Source organism: Schistosoma haematobium, chromosome 3 (assembly GCF_000699445.3).
Source record: "Schistosoma haematobium chromosome 3, whole genome shotgun sequence".
In the NCBI taxonomy this organism is placed as follows: domain Eukaryota; kingdom Metazoa; phylum Platyhelminthes; class Trematoda; order Strigeidida; family Schistosomatidae; genus Schistosoma; species Schistosoma haematobium.
The window spans coordinates 10,834,335-10,855,395 of NC_067198.1; the positions used below are offsets into that span (position 1 = coordinate 10,834,335).

Here is a 21,061-nt window from a genome sequence, read left to right on the forward strand (position 1 = left end):
GAAAATATCATAAACTAGAATATTGAATAATCATGACATCATAACAACAAATAGATGTAATAAGTTATCAAAATAATAATCATTTGAAATTTTCCCCCTTTCCTTAAATATCCTCACAAATTTAACAATATGTTGGTACACTTCAATATTTAACAATATTTAATTATCATTATGATGTATCGAAAAAATGTCTAGAAAATTATGGAAAGTTTTGAGAGAATTCCTAGCAATATGAATACTACTACTAATACTACTATTACTACTGCTACTCCTCCTACTACTACTACTACCACTACTAATACTACTAATACTACTACTACCACTACTACCACTACTACTACTAATAATAATAATAATAATAATAATAATAATGAGCCAAAATTTAAAACTTTTACACCTTTAGGCATTTACCAGAAGAAAAAAGGTAATTAGTTCAAATTAAGAATTTCCAATTCAACTGGATACAAATTCTTTTTTTCAAAAAAAAAGCAACAACAGAAAATCAGTTTTTTTTAAGTAAAGATGGGTAGTGGCTAGTAGTGGGATCCAGTTTGATTTGCGTTTCATCGTATTTGAGACTCGTCAGCTGGATGTACCTTCATCCCAGAGTTGATGTTCACTACGCGACTCGAACCCAATAGCGTTCGCTTCACAAACCATACTGCGAAAAACAGCATCAAGTGAAGAAAATCAGTTTTTTTTACGTACATGAGTAGTTAACTTTATATTTTGATTATGCTGACTTGTTATTTAACAGACTTGTGGTGACTAAAGTTTCTTTTAAAAAAAACTACAAATATGAGCTTGAAATGAAAAAAAATAGATAGCGAACTAAATCCTAAATGAAACGTCCAAGATAAATCCATTTGGCAATGGTGTAAAACATTTGGTTATGTCTGAAAACAATGATTTTTACATGACTGATATTCAGAATTGAATCAATGGAATTGACTGGTACTTGACATTGAGTAGTCGTATCTAGGTATCATGAACGAACAGGGATAGCATATAAAGAAGGGTAGTAATCAAAAAGTTAATGGATGAAAACAGTTTGAAATATTATAAACTTAAACTGCTATAACCAACAAATGGTTCCAATTTATTGAATAATATAATGAAGTCTATAATGAAGTTACAGCCATAAAGGTTCTTTTGTTTATTCTGTTTAGTGTTTCTAGCAAGGTTGCTTTCTACGGGTTGGGGTTGCTGACTTCATACCCGACCACTCTCCTTTACACGGGATTGAGACCAACAGTAACCCTAGAAGGGCTATAAGCGGAGCAGACGTCAAAATGATGAGTAGCAACTGGGAACAATTGGAAAGAATTGCCCAGGACAGAGTTCAATGGAGATTGCTGTTGGACGGCCTATTCTCCTTCACATGGTATAACAGGAGTACTTAAGTAAGTATAAAGTTTTTTTTAGCGTCAAATTTTTGGTAGTGTATAGTAGCAGTAATAAAAACTATATATGCGCCATAATTTACGATATATTGTCCATTACTACATGACAGTGTTAACTAGGAAATAGGTATCCATTGTACTGATCTATTATTTTTAATGAACCGGAAATACTTCACTTTCCCCATATAAATCGACACTGATTATTCACAATATAACTATTATTATCATATTCTGGACATTATTAAAAAATCCATACTAGTCCGCAAGCATGAACAGCTTGGTACAGAAAGCTATGTTACATGTAAAGGACAGAGATGTCAAGTTGAATTTTTGAAATGAATTTGTCCCATTAGAGTTTGCCAAACAGATCCATCTTTTGAGTGTATGTAAGACAGAAACAACAACAACAAAATTCTATTCATGAATTCAAGCAGAAAATGGATGACTGTTAGCTAGACACCTCCCAAAGGCCGACTATTTCTTGAAAGTTAACAGCATCGGATATAACTGACAGTTTGAAACTGGTTAAGTTATTGTCAACTGATTGAGCCAACCACCAATTCAAATGATAAATAAGTATTTGTATCTTGTGTAACAAGTATTCAACATTATTTCAGCTTGATGATCAAACATTAAATCCGATCATGACTTGAGAATTACATCAATTTTACGATGTAAACCGATTACTAGTTGATGATGACTGGGTAGATTTTATGCGAAATGCTTCAATGGACTACATTTGTGTAATTTCGAATCGTTCCCACCACTGTGTTACTTATGTTATAACTTCGTCAATCGGAAACAATGTATCCAAGGTATGAACGATGAAAACAAGTGAGAGGAACAAATTTATGGTTTAATAAAAGATTACAGAGGGCTTTCATGAAATATGAAACCCATACATTAATTTGCACATCCTTTATGATTCTTTCAATTCCATTGTCATGACGATTACTTTCTGTTCCTATTTCCGATTGCTACTACATACTGTCAATATAAATAGCATACACCTCATACAGGTCACCACTTCATAATTCACCAAAACCAATTTGTCCATCAAATCCAGTTTTAACTTCTTGACATACTGTTCTTCCTTAACAAATTGAAGCATTGCAACCAGCTTAGTGATACTGAACACACTTTTACAAAACATTTCAATATGACAACTAGTTATGTTTTCAGAGGAATAGATTGATGTGAATAAATTGAACTCCATTCGATTAACTACAAAGTTAATGAACATGTGATCTTAAATACACTGTCTATCGAAATTCCACCCGAATAATATGGATAAGCACTAGTTTGTTAATTCGATTGTCAACAGAACATCACCATAAATAAATCAAATGTTCGGTAATATATACATTTCATATAATATCATAATGAAAATGTTAATGTTGTTCATCAATGGATCATTCAAAAATGATAATAATTAAGGGAATGAATGAATTTATCCATAAGTAGTATAATGAGGCAATGTGTTAATCATTTTACCATTTTATATGGAGAGTGACCTAGAGCTATAAACTCCAAAATACAATCAAAACTGTAATTTAAACACAAATTCATATGAATAAAACCGCCCATTTGTAAGTTCTGTAAAAGAATATTTAGGTTGAATGTAAGAAAATTATTCAGTACACTGTTTTAATATTTCATTTAAGGTGTAGGAACTGAAAAAAACTCCAACTGAAGCTCTTCAAGGGTTACTGACGGCCCCAAGACATGAGTAAAAGAGGAGGGTTGGGTATGGGATGACTAACCACATCCCGTGGAAATCGATTTTACTGCAGAAAAGCTAACCGGAATAAACAAATAAAGCTATTTGATCGCTGCTCTCTGAGTTTAATGATCTGCATTCAGAAGAATTGTGTCGCCTTATGGTAAAAACCGAGATATATCCAGAATCACGAATCCGATCCACCTCCTAACAAACACAGCAATAATGAATATAGGTACAAGGAATGTCCGGACAATATGAGAGACCGGGTGGACTAGTCAAATAGCTATGTAAATTAGAAAATAAAAGCTGACGGTGCCATAAATCAGTAAAACCCATTGGATACAAGCTGGACAGAAAAGGATTGGGTCGAGAAAGATGCTGCTGTACTCTGATCAGGAAAGAAAATTCTCCGCACACTCACAGATTTGCTCTGATTCTGTCCGAAAAAGCACGAAATGCACTTATAGGATGGGAATCTCATCGTTCCAGGATCATGGAAGCATCCTTCAAGACAAGGGAGGGAATCACAATGAATGCTATCCAATTTTATGCACCCACCAACGATAGCAATGCCGACGATAAAGATCAGTGCTACTAGAAGCTGTAATCAGTCGTGGAAAACTTATCAGGAAACAATCCGAAAATTCTAACGGGAGATCTAAACGCCAAAGTCGGAATGGACAACACTGGTCCGATATGAATGACTAGGAGAATCGAACGAGAATGTTATGAGATTTGCAAATTTATATTCATTTAACAAAATGGTTACAGGCGGCAAAATATTTCCACATAAACTCAAACACCAAGATACATGAATCTTACCGGATCACACTACATGGAACCCGATCGATCATATTTGCGTCACTAACAAATTCACAAGGTCAATGGAGGACGTGAGAACTAGGAGAGGATCTGGCAAAGCTTTATATCACCACCTGTTGGGGTTGCCAAGATGAAACTGAAACTGAAAAAGCAGTGGACAATTAGACAAACAGCATTGCAAACGTTCAACACCGCCTTACTTCGAGAGACTGACAAACTCAACGAATTCAAGATAGCTCTCAAAAACAGGTTCCAAGCCTTACAAAATCTACTCAAAGAAGAAGAAACTACTATTAAGAACAAATGGAAAGAGATCAAAGGAGCACTAACTTCAACGTGTCAGGAACTGCTAAGCTGCAAGAAGCATCATCATCAAGAATAGATCTCTATAGAATCCCTGTTTCGGATTTAAGACAGGAAGAACAAGAAGACAGAAATTAAAAACAGTAGGACACATCCTACTCGAATAGTAAACGCGATACTGATGAACGGGAGTCTATGCAAATCATATAGTCAGGACGAGGACAAATTAGCTCTAAACTTTATCTGTCTCTAAACGTAAAAACAACTCCGCCTGGAGTCCCTCCAGGGGCTACTGCAGGTCCCGAGCCCGAAAAAAGAAGGAAGGTTTGGCATGGGATTAGCGACCCCATCAGTTAGAAAACTAACTCGCTAAAATAACACTAATCAGAAAAAATTATTCAAACCATTTAAACTCTGCCCTCGGAGTCAGAATGTCTTCATTTAGAAACCACATGGACTTCACCGGATCACACTACGTAAATCCAAATCGACCATATCTGCATCAACAAAACGTTCAGGAAGACTATAGAGGACGTGAGAACCAAACGTTGAGCTGATATGGCAGCAGATCATCACTTGCTGGTTGCCAAGATGAAATTGAAACTCAGGAAGTACTGGAAAACGGTGCGGACAGTATCACAAGTGTTCAATACTGCCTTTCTTCGGGATACTGACAAACTTAACGAATTCAAGATAGTCCTCAGCAACAAGTTCCAGGCCTTTCATGATCTACTCAATGTTGAAGGAACTACTATGGATAGAAACTGGAAGGGGATAAAAGGGGCAATCACTTCAACATGCCATGACGTTCTGGGTCACAAGAAGCACCATCACAATGAATGTATCACTGTTGATACACTGGATAAGATTCAAGAAAGGAGGAACAGGGAGGCAGCAATCAATACCAGTCGAACAAGAGCAGAAAAAGCCAAGTCACAAGCTGAATACACAGAAGTAAACAAACAAGTGAACAGGAGCATCAGGACTGACAAACGTAAATATGTGGAAGATTTAGCGATGACGGCGGAAAAGGCTGCAAGTGAAGGAAACATGAGACAACTGTATGACATAACAAAGCAACTCTCTGGAAATCGCCTCAAACCAGAACGACCAGTGGAAAGCAAGGAAGGTGAGGTAATCACCAACATTGAAGAACAACGAAATAGGTGGGTAGAACACTTCAAAGAACTGCTGAATCGATCAGCTCCAATAAACCCACACAAAATCGAAGTAGCACTCACGGACCTACCAATCGATGTTGGCCCACCAACTATTGAAGGAATCAGCATGGCCATCAGACAAATCAAGAGTGGCAAAGCAGCAGGACCAGACAACATTCCAGCAGAGGCACTGAAATCAGACTTAGCAGTAACTGCAAGGATACTCCACATTCTCTTCAATAAGATTTGGGATGAGGAACAAGTACCAAAAGACTGGAAAGAATGACTCCTGATCGAAATACCGAAGAAAGGCGATCTCAGCAACTGTGATAACTACAGGGGCATCACTCTCCTCTCAATACCGGGAAAAGTCTTCATCAGGGTATTGTCAAACAGAATGACGGATTCCGTAGACACCCAGTTTGGAGACCAACAGGCTGAATTCCGTAACGATAGATCGTGTACAGACCAAATCGCAACTCTACGGATCATTGTGGAACAATCATTGAATGGAATGGAATTCATCACTCTACATCAACTTCATTGACTACGAAAAAGCATTTGATAGCGTGGATAAAACAACACTATGGAAACTTCTTCGACACTACGGCGTGCCTCAGAAGATAGTCAATATCATACAGAATTCATATGATGAATTAAACTGCAAAATTGTGCATAGAGGACAGTTGACAAAGTCGTTTGAAGTGCAGACCGGTGTTAGGCGAGGTTGCTTACTCTCACCCTTTCTCTTTCTCCTGGTGGTTGACTGGTTCATGAAGACGTCAACATCTGAGGGGAGGCATGCAATAGAGTGGACAGCTAGGATGCAGTTGGAGGATCTAGACTTCGCAGAAGATCTGACTCTTCCATCGCAAACGCATCAACAAATGCAGCGGAAGATGACCAGTGTAGCAGCAGCCTCAGCAGCAGTAGGTCTCAATATACACAAAGGGAAAAGCAGGATTCCCCGATACAACACAGAATGCACCAATCCAATCACAATTGACGGAGAAGATTTTGAAGATGTAAATATCTTTACATATTTGGTCAGCATCATTGATGAACATGGTGGATGTGATGCAGATGTGAAAGTGCGGATCGGTAAAGCGAGAGCAGTATATTTACAACTGAAGGACATCTGGAATTCAAAACAACTGTCAACCAACACCAAAGTCAGGATTTTCAATACAAATGTCAAGACAGTTCTACTGTATGGGGCAGAAACCTGGAGAACTACGAAAGCCATCATCCAGAAGATACAAGTGTTGTACATCAACAGTTGTCTACGCAAAATACTTCGGATCCGTTGGCCGAACACTATTAGAAACAACCTACTGTGGGGAAGAACAAACCAGATCCCGGTGGAGGAAGAAATCAGGAAGAAGCGATGGAAGTGAATGGGACACACATTGAGGAAAGCATCCAACTGTGTCAGAAGACAAGCTCTCACATGGAATCCTGAATGCCAAAGGAGAAGAGGAAGACCAAAGAACACATTACGCCGGGAAATGGAGATAGACATGAGAGAAATGAACAGGAATTGGATGGAACTACAAACGAAGGCCTAGGACAGAGTGAGTTGGAGAATGCTGGTCGGCGGCCTCTGCCCCATTAGGAGTAACAGGAGTAAGTAAGTAAAGTAAAAACGTAGAAACAAATGAATCAGTACAATGAATAATGGAATAATAGTCAGTAAAGGGAACGCACAAATATACATTGTGTATTTCATTGAAATGGATAAAATTTATGAGTCACACTAATATAATAGGATAATAATATCCTTCGATTGGCAGGTCACATGCAACAGAGAAAGTCTACAAACATAACAGACCAGATTGATGTAGTCGGAGACTAACCAATGACTTGATTGGTTAGTCATGGAAATAACTAACACCAAAGCATTCATAAAAGGTGAGAACAAACTGTTATTAAATAAATAGACGGGATTTGGATATTCGTGTGGTTGAGGCTTCAACAAACATAAGTATACAAAATTTAACACTTTTGCACCAACACAACTGAAGCCCTGTTAACATCAATCTTATTACCTGTTCCACCTAAATTTTTGGAAATGGAGGATGATGGATGTTTATCATAAACTCTTATTGAAACATTGGTTTTTATGTGGTTTTGATAAGTCTTGCTAATTGAACGCTATATTCGTTTTCTAAACCATTCTCGTGGCCCCCAAGCTAGAACTACACAGCGACCTGAACACGAAAGAAAAAGGCGCAAAATATGCGAGAAGCACTTTACTCCAAAAGTTCGTTTACGTACAGAAAATACAGTGTTTTTATAGTATTTTAAATGTTCTTGGGTTCCCCGAAAATTCTAGAATGCTACTAAACATAGGAGCAGTTAGTAACCAGCCAATCAGAAACTCTACATGTGACTTTTCACTTTCTTTATGTTTCTGGCTCAATTTCAAGTGAACGCTGATTGGATAAAATGCTTCTTATGGTTTCCTGATAATTTTTGCCTTTCACGAGAAATCTTCTAGATCACCCCAATCGATTTCGCATCACCATTCATATTTAACAAGTTAGGAAAACAATGAAAGTGAAATAAGCCAGTAGAAATTGGGTAGTTTAAAATACTTATTCCGTTCTGGAATTCGATTCCTCATCAATGAAGAAATATTCAAACCATGGTCATTAGGTCTCAATATCAGTGCCTGATCTTTCTACAATCAACTTCTCTTTCAATGGTTTATATTTCTAGTGTGATTCATGTGGTGATAATAATGCGCGACCATCATTCATAGTGATTGTTAATAGTCATGTAGAGCTTCAATCGGTTGGAATCCACCAGTAAGAAGTAACAATGATCACAATTTCAAAAGTAAAACAAATACATGTTCTTGAATATTTTCCGTTGTAAAACGGTCTCAATCAATCTCCTACTTACCATTTCTCGCACTTCATACTAGATTAGTAAATCTATCAGCTAATCAATTATGATTGCTCTAATTTACACATCTATGTAAATTGCAATGACGATGAGTAGTAGCTCAATTTTCAAATAACTGTATTTGTGTTTGTCCACAGAATGACTTTTGGTGATTTCAAATCTGTAGACTTTGTATCAAAATGTAAAGTTGTTGAATGCATAGATTAATTGAAAACGAGTTTAGATATAATCAAAATGTACATGCAAATGTACATCGACAATTTCACAGGTGGACATTGCAAATCCACTCGATCAGTGAATGCCACTTTGTGAGTACACGTGAACGAATTCAATGTTTGTATTTGTCAAGCACATCTAAAACTGAAGTACACCTAACCGATTAACTGTTTGTCTCATTGAGTGACTGGCTAACTAACTCATTGTCCGACTGTCTTACTGAATGACTGACTGACCGATTGATTACATACACTAGCAAGTTCGAATAGTAACATCATCATCATGATGATCATAGTTATTGTCTACATTTGTCAGTGTTCGTAAGTACATCATTCAAAATTATGATTTTGTGCAATTCAACTGGTGTATTGATTTGTAACTTTTGACTCAATGAGACATGTGTAGATAGATAGTATGCTCATTAGTATTGGAATTAACAAACGAAATCGGAACAGACTCACCTGGAATTGTATACAATCAGCATATCGGTTTTGTACTGAAATCATTAATATCTAGAATTTGAACCATAGATTTTTCAACACTATCCTCCCCCACGAAATAATGTTGGATCTTTATATCCCCAAGTTATGAATAATGTGGCTTCATTTAAAACATATTTCTCACATTGTTTAGATTAAACATTGGAACTGTTTTGTGATAAGGGTAAACAGAAGTTGATATGAAATCATCCGAAATGTAATCAAACTCGAGGTCACTTCGAACTCATGCTTCGCATTGAGCAGATTTTTCACAAGGATCAAATACATTATGAGGATAGGTAATATATGATATGACATCAGGATTTAATTCTTCTGAAATATTCTCATGAAATTTATTAGGACTGTCATTGCAGAGCTTAGGATCGTTAGAAAAATCAGCATCTATCCAAACCACATCAGGTTTTCGATGATGATTAGGTTCATTTAACATATTTTCCTCAGAATTGTAAGTAATTTCATTAGAAATATGTGAATCATTAGGAAAAGTCATACCTGGTACGATAGCATGAGAATTCTGATAAATCGGTTGATTAGGAACTGTTGTCTCACAAGAATTCTGGATTTCATTTAACTCTGAACTGCCATATGACTCTGAACTGTCTTTTGAAATCTTTGATAAAGATAAATGATCATCATGAATACTCGACTCAGTAGAATCAGAATTACAAGACTTAATATTAGTTGCAGTAAGATGAACATTAGCATTACAAACTGACTGAACTTGTCCAATATCACGACATTTGAAGCACTTAGAATTACGAAATTGACATGAATTAGAAGAGTGGAACTTGCCACAGGACAAACACTGACTAAACTTGTCCCCATCCTCGTGAACTGCATCCAAACTCAATGAATTGTCTGCATAACCTTGAGTATGAACTGGGTTGGGATGACGTAATGTAGTGGACTTTTTATATCGTCATGAATCATTTTACGAAATCTTCCTCTTTTATGACATTCGAAATTTGTATACTGAGCATAGTCTAGCAGCAGCTCCTTGAGAGCTGTATAAGAAAGCGAAATGGGCTTTTCCGGCATAGCCAGAGTTCTTAATAAGCTGTATGTTTCTTTTCCAATGAATGTGAGGAAGTGTGCCACAATATTAACATCCTCATCATCTTCCTTGCTCATAGCCCAGATTTCGAACCTTTCAAAGTAATCTTCAAAAACTTCCGAAGTTGAATGAATATCTAACTTTTTCATCGCAGGCTCCATCGCGACGCCAATATGGTATTCGAATTATCGTATGAACTAAGAATTCCAGGATTAACGCAATTGAATTAAGAAGACACAGGCACAAACGAATGTATTGTATCTAGAACTCGAAATCGAGCATTCAACAAGTACAAAGATATCATTAGTCCATTCAAACACCACAGTTTTATACTCAACCAATATCACACTCCGATTTCCAATTTAGTAAGATATTTGTTCTCCCAATGATCACCAACTTCCAGTATACATTCATCTGATAATACAGTTGTCACAAACATCAAGATCAACAAGTGGTTAATGTCTACTCTACTAATCAGAAGGATAATCCCGATAAGCATGACAATTCGCTATCATATACACCTCACACATCCAACTCACTATGTCATACGACATCTGGAGAACGCATACGAGTAGTTGATCAATGTAATCCCTTCAGCAATCATAACTGCAAAATATTCATAATCACTTGCAATATTCGACTAACACACAGTGACAAATGAACATGAATGAATGTGAAACATTAAAAACTTTCAAGTGAAATACCAATCATTCGTGATTATCAGCCATGTCCACCATTGCTTAAATGAAGACGAACGTTGAGATGTCTTCAACATGTCATAGATAACTTTGTAAAACGAACTGACTCGGCGTCTCGACTCATTTTATACATATACACTACCACTCGACGTGGCAGCGTTCAAATATTCTAAAGTCAACGAAGGCTATTCAACAACTCATTCCTCTTTGTAATTCCTCTGATCTAAAGAAAAAACTGTTTACCTTAAATCGAATCATCATTTTACAAATATCAAATGAAACTAATCATTTGATATCAAATGATATCTATGTACAGTTGTAGTATGAATCATTCATTTCTTTTACACTAATTCTGTCTCATCATCAATCAACAAATCATAATCGACTATACTCATTATACTACTTATTACGACAAAATCACTTGCAAATATTCATTCATATTTCTATCGAATTTCCTACAAATCTCAACCATCCACTCACACACACATACATGTGAACATATCTGCAAACGAAAAATTAGGGAATTTTACTATTCACTTATATTCCATTCCATTCCATTCCATGTGATGGAGATGAATAATGTCGACAGGATGCCTTTTGTTTTCCGACTTGATTACCACCAAGAAAAATGCATTCTTCTGTACTAAATGTCACTCTCTGTTTGGTAGCATTGACTGACATAGTTAATGGGGTGAGTGCACGAGTTATTACTAATACCAAACATGAGATCTCCCACACTCGCTCATTTGTCCAACAGTCAGATTAGATGACAACTCAGTAAACAGACTACTAATTACACAGTTCGAATTTATGAATCACTCATACATCAGTGTCGAGCGAAATCCTGACAGCACATCAACAGCATTAGGTAATTACAATAGAGGGATAACTGTTTCACAAGTCCAACAGAACTGAGTCATAGGTTTGTGATGCTTTGACAATAATTTTGGAAAGGTAAAACACACAACGATTATTTCTATATCAAACAAAAGCATACACTTAAAGAAGTGTAACAATGTAGTAGTTTGAATATTCAGTGATTATACAACAAAGCGATAACTGTTAATAGCACTTTTCGGAAAGTTCCCTTTCGCTTAAAATTTATCCCGAAATAGAAACTTCATAGAATGCTGCTTAGTGACTATGGAAGACAATGGAAGTGAAATAGCAACCATAATGATAAACCATCTACGACTTCATCAGTCTCAAATGTTCACACACGACGATAACAACAACAATAACGATGAAAATGCATACCACACTTACACCACGAGACTATATTGTTCATCACACTGTCAGTCAACTGACAGTCACAAAAATATTCAATACTCGCCTATGATGGAAACTCTATCGAGATGTCACAATACATTCTCTGTCCCCTATTACTCACTTATACCAAAACTGAAAACATCATTTTGCAAATTTACAACATCTAAGCAAGATTACACAGTATATCACGTCCGACATCGAATTGTACCAGAATAATTTGTAATTACTTCAATTCAATATGAATCAACGACTGATCAGTGAGAAATCTTTCTGTCTTCACCCCGTATTATACTACTGATATATGTTGTGAGCGACACGTATTGAATGCATCGTCAATTTGTTTCTATCCTTATCTGATCATAGAGCCCTAAACGACTAGTCCCGTCTCAAACCTCAGTTAAAGTAATAGGGTCGGTGCCAGTGTTTAGAACCTTCATTAATACGAAAGAGTCTTTTGAAAAAGTGGCTGACCGCGATAATCTGTCCAGTCTTCCAAACTCTTCTCTTCATATTCACGTGTTTCCATAGACAAAACTTACCACTTGTTACGGTGACAGCTGAGATCCTTCAGATTACACGAGTACAGTTGTTGAACATTCACGACAAACAATTCACATTGAAATCACTAACTGGACAGCATTTGCATTGCACACTGGACACATGGAACACTGAATATCCGTAATCAATAGCATGATTGTTTGTCACTTTCGAGAATAATAAATTGCGACCGATAATAAATAGAACTTAGTGTCAATGATTTGGGAAGTAGCATAATTAACTAATCAACCTAAATAAACTTATTAATTGAATGACAGAGAAATTAAATTCTAATGACACATATGTAATTGCAGATTGGAGTATTACTGATTAGGGGAGATCGTATGTTTAACGACAGTGAAATAGTGTAAATATCAGAAGTATGATAAGTGTGTACAATGATTACTTCAAGTTCTTCGTTTGGTAAAAATATGTGATTATGAATAGTGATTTTGGGTAGGTGATAATCTTTTATTATTATGAATGAACGATGGTTATTGTATCAATCAGATAGATTTTCGAACTTGCCCCCAAATGCCCTGATACGGCCGAGAGTGGGGGGAGTCCGCTCTCCCTCTCGAAACGCTTCCACACAGCCATGCGTGTGTAGCCTCTGTCAGGGAAGTCCTACTCATTGTCTTCTCATGGCGGGGATGTTGCTTACGAAATTCAGAGGACGAAAAGCGAATGTCCGGAGCTTTAACTCAGTTGGTGGGTATGTAGAGTCCACCTAGAGGAGTTGCAAAACCCTCATTCCAAACCAATGGTGCACATGGGCTCCAGTATCCAATCGTTGGTCACCGGCTACCATTGGACTGGATCTCCCTACGATGCTCCATTGCCTTTTGGATCGGACCTTCAGGTCGAAGGCTCTGGGTGTGCTCTCCTAAGAAAACCACCTACTTCGGTTTGCGCAACCGGTCAGTATCATAGCCCTCACACACATCAAATGAGATTTGTGTGCCGCATATGTATTTGGTTCCTCCTTGAACCAGTATTTATATGTTAAACTAAGTAAATAAAAATAATCAGATAGATTTTCGAACTTGGTCAATCGATCAATCAGTCAGTCAGACGACCTGCTAGTTGATGAATGATTGGTTCGTGAATTAACTGATCAATGTAATAACTGACGTTGAGGGTTTGTAGCTTGTTGTTGTTTTAATGAGAGAGATTACTAATACGGTGAGGAGATTAATCGTTCAGAATGGAAATGCTAATTACTCATGATTATGAATGGAGATAAATGATTGTGTAGTTGGAAATGAATGATGATGAATGAGCTAAGACATTAGATGCACGAGAAGTGTAATTGTGTACACAATTATTTAAGCTTTACTAATGAGGCAACAGAAGATATTTACCAATAAATAAACATTAATATAAGTGGTATGGTGAGTCGATCGAATGACTGTTTAAGTATCCATATTCAGTAACATTGCGTACAAATGAACATGATTGTTGTCTGTCCAATGAGATTGTAAATACACTGAACGATGTCTTCGTGTTTGATATGAGAGATTTGTGAATCGATGGTGCAGTTGGTGTTTCTACATGTATTGAATCAACTTGTCGACATGTATATAAGTAGCAAAGAATAATATAACAGTAGGGGAGAGGATCCATCTGACACTCAATACAGATCACAATGCGTAGCTGAATACATTGGTTGTCATATGATTTTTATACACTGATCAATAGTCAAATTTGAAACAGACTGAATTGAGTGTCGCTTGATAATAAGTAGTCAATAGGAAAGGGTTTCGTCGAACTCTTCTGTATTGTAAACATAAAGTGAATTAACGAATAACTATAACTAATTTGCCAAGTGTTGTACGATCGAGTATTTTTTACAACCATACTTTTTAATCTTGTGTTTATAGTTCTATAGAATGTCGGAAGTGTTGATGTCAAGAGAGAATTCAAATATAATTTGCATGATGAATGTGTGTTTCCGTTCGTTGACCGTTCATATTTGAATGTAACCTGGTAATGGGAATAGTAAAATTGAATGAAAGCAGTGATGTTAAAACCCAATCGATTTAATCAACCTTATTAAATGTAAGATTAGCAAAATGATACTTGAACTGAATGTAAGGAAGTCAATAATTAAGCGTTTTCAAATAATCATAGAACTCTGCAAATAATTGTTCTGGTGTATCTTAATCGACATTGTCTAACTCATTCAAAGTAAACAATATGGATGATTTGTTCCATTCTCATTACGTTACTTTCCATAATATTCTATTGATTTCCCATCTCATTCTTGCCTATACTCATATTTTCAGTCCTGTTCTCTGAATAACGTCACAATCAATATCAATAGTGCATTCTCAGTCGGATCTATGAAGACTGTCATAACAGAACAACACTTATTGTAGTACCAACGATTGTGGAATTATGTATTTGTTAAGTGATTTGTCAATGCCCAACATTAATCGATTATCTGTTATGATCGAAAGTGTAATAATTCCACTTCTTGAGTAACTAGTCATCAAGAAGGATGGAAGTTTACGATGAATACCGACTTCGATTTGAGAAGTACCAAAGCAGCAGATTATCACAATAAACCAACAAGTGGCATATACACAATAAATCTGAGGACAACTAGTATGTCTGTTTGACAGATTGTATCACCATGCGTAATGGTGACGTTCAAAAAGGTGGTCACTCTTAAGTTAATGTTTTATAGGAAGTTAAGTTTGTTAACATGAGCACTAAAGATTTCTGAAACGTAGAACTGAATTATCATTTTGCATACCTTTCATATTAAACACTCACTCAATGTCAGTCGATGGCATATTCGAATTTGAAGGCGAATAATTTTACTCATTTCTGCTAATTATTTTTGCTTATCGATATTCCAATTGTCATAACATGCACTCACTATACTACTTGTATATTTGTAAGTATGATTCGATATATGTCAACTATAATTTCACAATTGATTGATCACTGGGCGGTGATCAGTGTCATGTGTGTCAAGTCCTTATAAGTGCAAATAGGGAGACTACATTGTTAACATGAGGACCAAAGATTTCTGAAACGTGGAACTGAATTATCATTTTGCATATCTCTCATATTAAACACTCATTCATCTTCAGTCAATGTCAGGATCAAATTTCAAAGCTAATAATTCTGTTCATCTTTGCAACTTATATTCTGCTTATCGATATTCCAATAATCAAAACACATACACACCACACTACTCATATATTTGTAAGTATGATTCAATATCGGTCAACTAAAATTAATTTTATAGGTCAACCCATAACAGTTCCATCAATTTAGTCAGTATAACAATGTTTCAACAATAAATTAATGGATTTTGAACATGTTCAGAGAAATTCTCAACGAATTTCTTTCCTCAGAGAAGTCAATGTTAATTTGTTTTTCTCATATTTTCTTTCTCATATGAACTTGAATGTATCAGTTGATGAATAAAGAAATAACGTTTGAAGAAATCGTATGCTTTTTGTTAATAATCAAATATTCCACTTTGAGTATAAAGTGAGAAAATGTCATTTACATTTCTATTTAAGACTAACTTGTACAAACTTCTTAGTATTTGAAATAGAAACAGTTTGCGAACTTAAAGATCTGTTTGGGTCCTTTCAAATATATTCAATAATATGAACAATCTATATTGATAGCAGTCAAGTGCTGAAGTCCTCTATGCTAATCAGTGTTATCGATTTGCGCATTAGAATCAATCGTATTATAGTAGACTAATGGTTTCTGAGTACTCGGGTATTGTAGGCCCATACTGAACCTCAAATATCAACGTTCGACACACTGTTATCCATTATTTAAAACTATGAATGATATTTAGTTGTGGAGAGAAATCTTGAAATTTCCTTTTATAACAATTTCTATAGTAAAAACTTTTCTCATTCTCTTAAACATGGTGTTCTGTTTAAGTATATTCGGTGTTTATACAACCTATTTACTTATATATATCTCAGTGGTTAAGATCATGAGTCAGTTGAAGCTAGACTACCATGGAAAACCTGGAAGCACTGGACGGCCGTGACTGGCTTCACAAGGTATATCCTGGAGTTCTAGTGAGAAGTAGTGACCAGTAGAGTTCAACCAGGTCTGTTGTGAGATAGTAACTCACTGAAGACAATGGTGGATGTGTCACTCGATTTCGTGGATTAGTTGAAGTTAGACATTAACACCGTTGGATACCGGCCAGCTCAGTGGTCTAGTGGTTAAGTGATCGTGTGCAAAACCAGTAGGTCCTGTGTTCGAATCTCGCAGGGGACAGGGTTGTGGATGCGCACTACTGAGGAGTCCCACAATAGAACGAAACGGCCATCCAGTGCTTCCAGGTCTTCCACGGTGGTCTAGCTTCAACTGACTCATGATCTTAACCATTGGAATTACTATAATCTCCACCCATCTGATGTTATATATATATATATATATATATGTTTGTTTGTTTGGAATTCCCTCCCTGTTAAATATTTTTCACTCCAATTTTCTCACATTTTATTCTGTTTCGTTATCTTAGTGTGGTGTTATTAGATAAGAGAAGAAATAAGGTTAACAACAGATGACTCAATCATTTGAGATTTGACTGAAAACTGTTTAGATTTTGCTTATTGAAGAGAAGAAAAGGCTAAAGATAACTTTCATGAAGTGAGGAATTGAAACAAACTGATTAGTGAATGAAATCTAGTAAATAACAAATAGTGAGTTAATACTGATACATGTACTCTTAATATCCACGAGCAAGACTACTTGAGAGAAATGGAGAGTGAGAAATGAAGTTTATTTAGTCAAAGCGAATTATATGTATGTATACCTAATTAATTAATTACTTGCTTACTTATTTACAAAAGCCTGTCCCTTAAGAAATTAAGCTTACCAGTGATTTGTGTCTTATCCCTTGAAAATAAAAGCCAATTCTTGGATAATCACATACACTTGTTATCTCGCGATTCTTGATTGATTCAATGTATCAAACAGCTCTTCAGTCCCCTTTTTTATTAAGTAGATGAATAGTATCATTTGAGTAGTACATCAGTGAAGAAGTGTTTAAATTTAGAAATGAAAATCACATATGAAATATAGGTAAATTATAAAGCTTGTTTACAGTAATTATTTGCCCCACGTAGGATCCTAGGTCTCCAACCAGCATTCTCCAACCAGTTCTGTCCTGAATTCTCTTATCCAGTTATTTCCAATCGCCATTCATTCTTTTCATGTCTTCCTCCGGTTTCTGGAGCATTGTGTTCTATGATCTGTCTCTTTTTGTTTTGCCTTGAGTATTTCGAGTTAGGAATTGCCTCGTGATATAGTTGAATGATTTCCACTGGCGATTTTGAAATGCATTTCATTAGATAAGAAATCACAAATTCAGGAGATATCAACACGCGTAATCAGTGAATGGATTTGACGAGATGACTGGCATCGGTTATATGTTTCTGAAACTGCGTAAGTCATTTTCCAACAACTATTTTTCTTTTCGCCATCTGAGTGACACTACTATAGACATTCAAAATGAAACAATATTATCAAAGTAGACAAAGTGAGGGCACAAATGAAATTCGAACACAAGTGTAGAAGATAAACTCGTCTATCTACCGAGTTACACGTCCTTTCTGCTCTATCCATTCGGTTTATATAATTCATCCACATACCGAATGTCTCCATTCTTTTCAATGATTCCAAATTCCCATCGACCTTCTTCAAATAAGGAATTGATTAACATATTATTAGTTCCATGTGTCCAGTGTGCAATGCAAATGCTGTCCAGTTAGTGATTTCAATGTGAATTGTTTGTCGTGAATGTTCAACAACTGTACTCGTGTAATCTGAAGGATCTCAGCTGTCACCGTAACAAGTGGTAAGTTTTGTCTATGGAAACACGTGAATATGAAGAGAAGAGTTTGGAAGACTGGACAGATTATCGCGGTCAGCCACTTTTTCAAAAGACTCTTTCGTATTAATGAAGGTTCTAAACACTGGCACCGACCCTATTACTTTAACTGAGGTTTGAGACGGGACTAGTCGTTTAGGGCTCTATGATCAGATAAGGATAGAAACAAATTGACGATGCATTCAATACGTGTCGCTCACAACATATATCAGTAGTATAATACGGGGTGAAGACAGAAAGATTTCTCACTGATCAGTCGTTGATTCATATTGAATTGAAGTAATTACAAATTATTCTGGTACAATTCGATGTCGGACGTGATATACTGTGTAATCTTGCTTAGATGTTGTAAATTTGCAAAATGATGTTTTCAGTTTTGGTATAAGTGAGTAATAGGGGACAGAGAATGTATTGTGACATCTCGATAGAGTTTCCATCATAGGCGAGTATTGAATATTTTTGTGACTGTCAGTTGACTGACAGTGTGATGAACAATATAGTCTCGTGGTGTAAGTGTGGTATGCATTTTCATCGTTATTGTTGTTGTTATCGTCGTGTGTGAACATTTGAGACTGATGAAGTCGTAGATGGTTTATCATTATGGTTGCTATTTCACTTCCATTGTCTTCCATAGTCACTAAGCAGCATTCTATGAAGTTTCTATTTCGGGATAAATTTTAAGCGAAAGGGAACTTTCCGAAAAGTGCTATTAACAGTTATCGCTTTGTTGTATAATCACTGAATATTCAAACTACTACATTGTTACACTTCTTTAAGTGTATGCTTTTGTTTGATATAGAAATAATCGTTGTGTGTTTTACCTTTCCAAAATTATTGTCAAAGCATCACAAACCTATGACTCAGTTCTGTTGGACTTGTGAAACAGTTATCCCTCTATTGTAATTACCTAATGCTGTTGATGTGCTGTCAGGATTTCGCTCGACACTGATGTATGAGTGATTCATAAATTCGAACTGTGTAATTAGTAGTCTGTTTACTGAGTTGTCATCTAATCTGACTGTTGGACAAATGAGCGAGTGTGGGAGATCTCATGTTTGGTATTAGTAATAACTCGTGCACTCACCCCATTAACTATGTCAGTCAATGCTACCAAACAGAGAGTGACATTTAGTACAGAAGAATGCATTTTTCTTGGTGGTAATCAAGTCGGAAAACAAAAGGCATCCTGTCGACATTATTCATCTCCATCACATGGAATGGAATGGAATGGAATATAAGTGAATAGTAAAATTCCCTAATTTTTCGTTTGCAGATATGTTCACATGTATGTGTGTGTGAGTGGATGGTTGAGATTTGTAGGAAATTCGATAGAAATATGAATGAATATTTGCAAGTGATTTTGTCGTAATAAGTAGTATAATGAGTATAGTCGATTATGATTTGTTGATTGATGATGAGACAGAATTAGTGTAAAAGAAATGAATGATTCATACTGCAACTGTACATAGATATCATTTGATATCAAATGATTAGTTTCATTTGATATTTGTAAAATGATGATTCGATTTAAGGTAAACAGTATTTTCTATAGAACAGAGGCATTGGGAAGCAGATTGGATGGATGAATAGCCGTTTCAGACGTTAGAATATTTGAACGCTGCCACGTCGAGTGGTAGTGTATTTGTATGAAATAAGTTGAGAAGTCGAGTCGGTTCGGTTTACGAAGTTAACTATGACATGTTGAAGACATCTCAACGTTCGTCTTCATATTCAATCAATGGTGGACATGGCTGATAATCACGAATTACTCATGAATGACTGGTATTGCACTTCAAAGTGTTGAATGTTTCACATTCATTCATGTTCATTTGTCACTGTGTGTTAGTCGAATATTGCAAGTGATCATGAATATTTTCGAGTTATAGTTGTTAAAGGACTGGTCTAAAACTATTGTTTGTTTGTATAGTTAATCCCCTTCAATTTGAAGTTCCATTGATCATCTAAGTAATCGTAATTCTTCATTCTGTCCTTATGAAAATCTATTGTCAGTGTGTATTGCCTTTTTTTTAATTATGGTTGAGACCCAGATAGTTAACTTGAATAAACTAACGCTTAAGTTCTATAGATAGATTGTAAATGGAGATATTTTGAGACAGGTTTATTTTTAAAAAAATCTTTTGTATAGAGCTCAAAATAAAATATTATCACATAAATAAGAATAAATGAATGTAAATATATAAGTAATATGATTAGTACATTCTATAATTAATTTAACATGTGTATTTACGCCAAATCTGTGACTATGAACAGTAATCTTATATTGTGGACACGTTACCTATATAAACATACCATAATTATACTTCTATTATGTAAATGTTTGAAGTATCCTACGTTAATTAGGATTAGTATCGACTCTATAAGTTGATCAATAAAATCCGACCATCATTAAGGACGAAGTAAGCATAGCGTCACCTACACCTCAGTGATTAATCGATTGTAAATGTGGCATTTAGAATATGATGGCGACTTCTTCTCAAGTTCCACGTAATGTATATTAGTTAACTGACTGTTCACTCAGCATTACCGTTGTATATATAGAATTATATTCATTTATCAAA

At 35.8% G+C, this 21,061-nt stretch overlaps 2 protein-coding genes across 2 annotated transcripts; one reads left to right on the forward strand and one right to left on the reverse strand.

The window, feature by feature from the left end:
* Positions 1-457: 457 nt before the first annotated feature.
* MS3_00000041 (uncharacterized protein) lies at positions 458-10,993 on the reverse strand. The gene is made up of 2 exons (XM_051207968.1): positions 8,999-10,993; positions 458-978 (listed from the first exon to the last, which is right to left on the reverse strand). Exon 1 carries the CDS (start codon positions 10,250-10,252, stop codon positions 9,884-9,886), a length of 369 nt encoding a protein of 122 aa, XP_051068922.1. The 5' UTR covers positions 10,253-10,993; the 3' UTR covers positions 458-978; positions 8,999-9,883.
* Positions 10,994-11,444: 451 nt separating this feature from the next.
* On the forward strand, positions 11,445-19,602 carry MS3_00000042 (uncharacterized protein). Its single transcript, XM_051207969.1, has 2 exons — positions 11,445-14,584; positions 17,472-19,602. Exon 1 carries the CDS (start codon positions 11,933-11,935, stop codon positions 12,272-12,274), a length of 342 nt encoding a protein of 113 aa, XP_051068923.1. The 5' UTR covers positions 11,445-11,932; the 3' UTR covers positions 12,275-14,584; positions 17,472-19,602.
* The last annotated feature ends 1,459 nt before the right edge of the window (positions 19,603-21,061 follow it).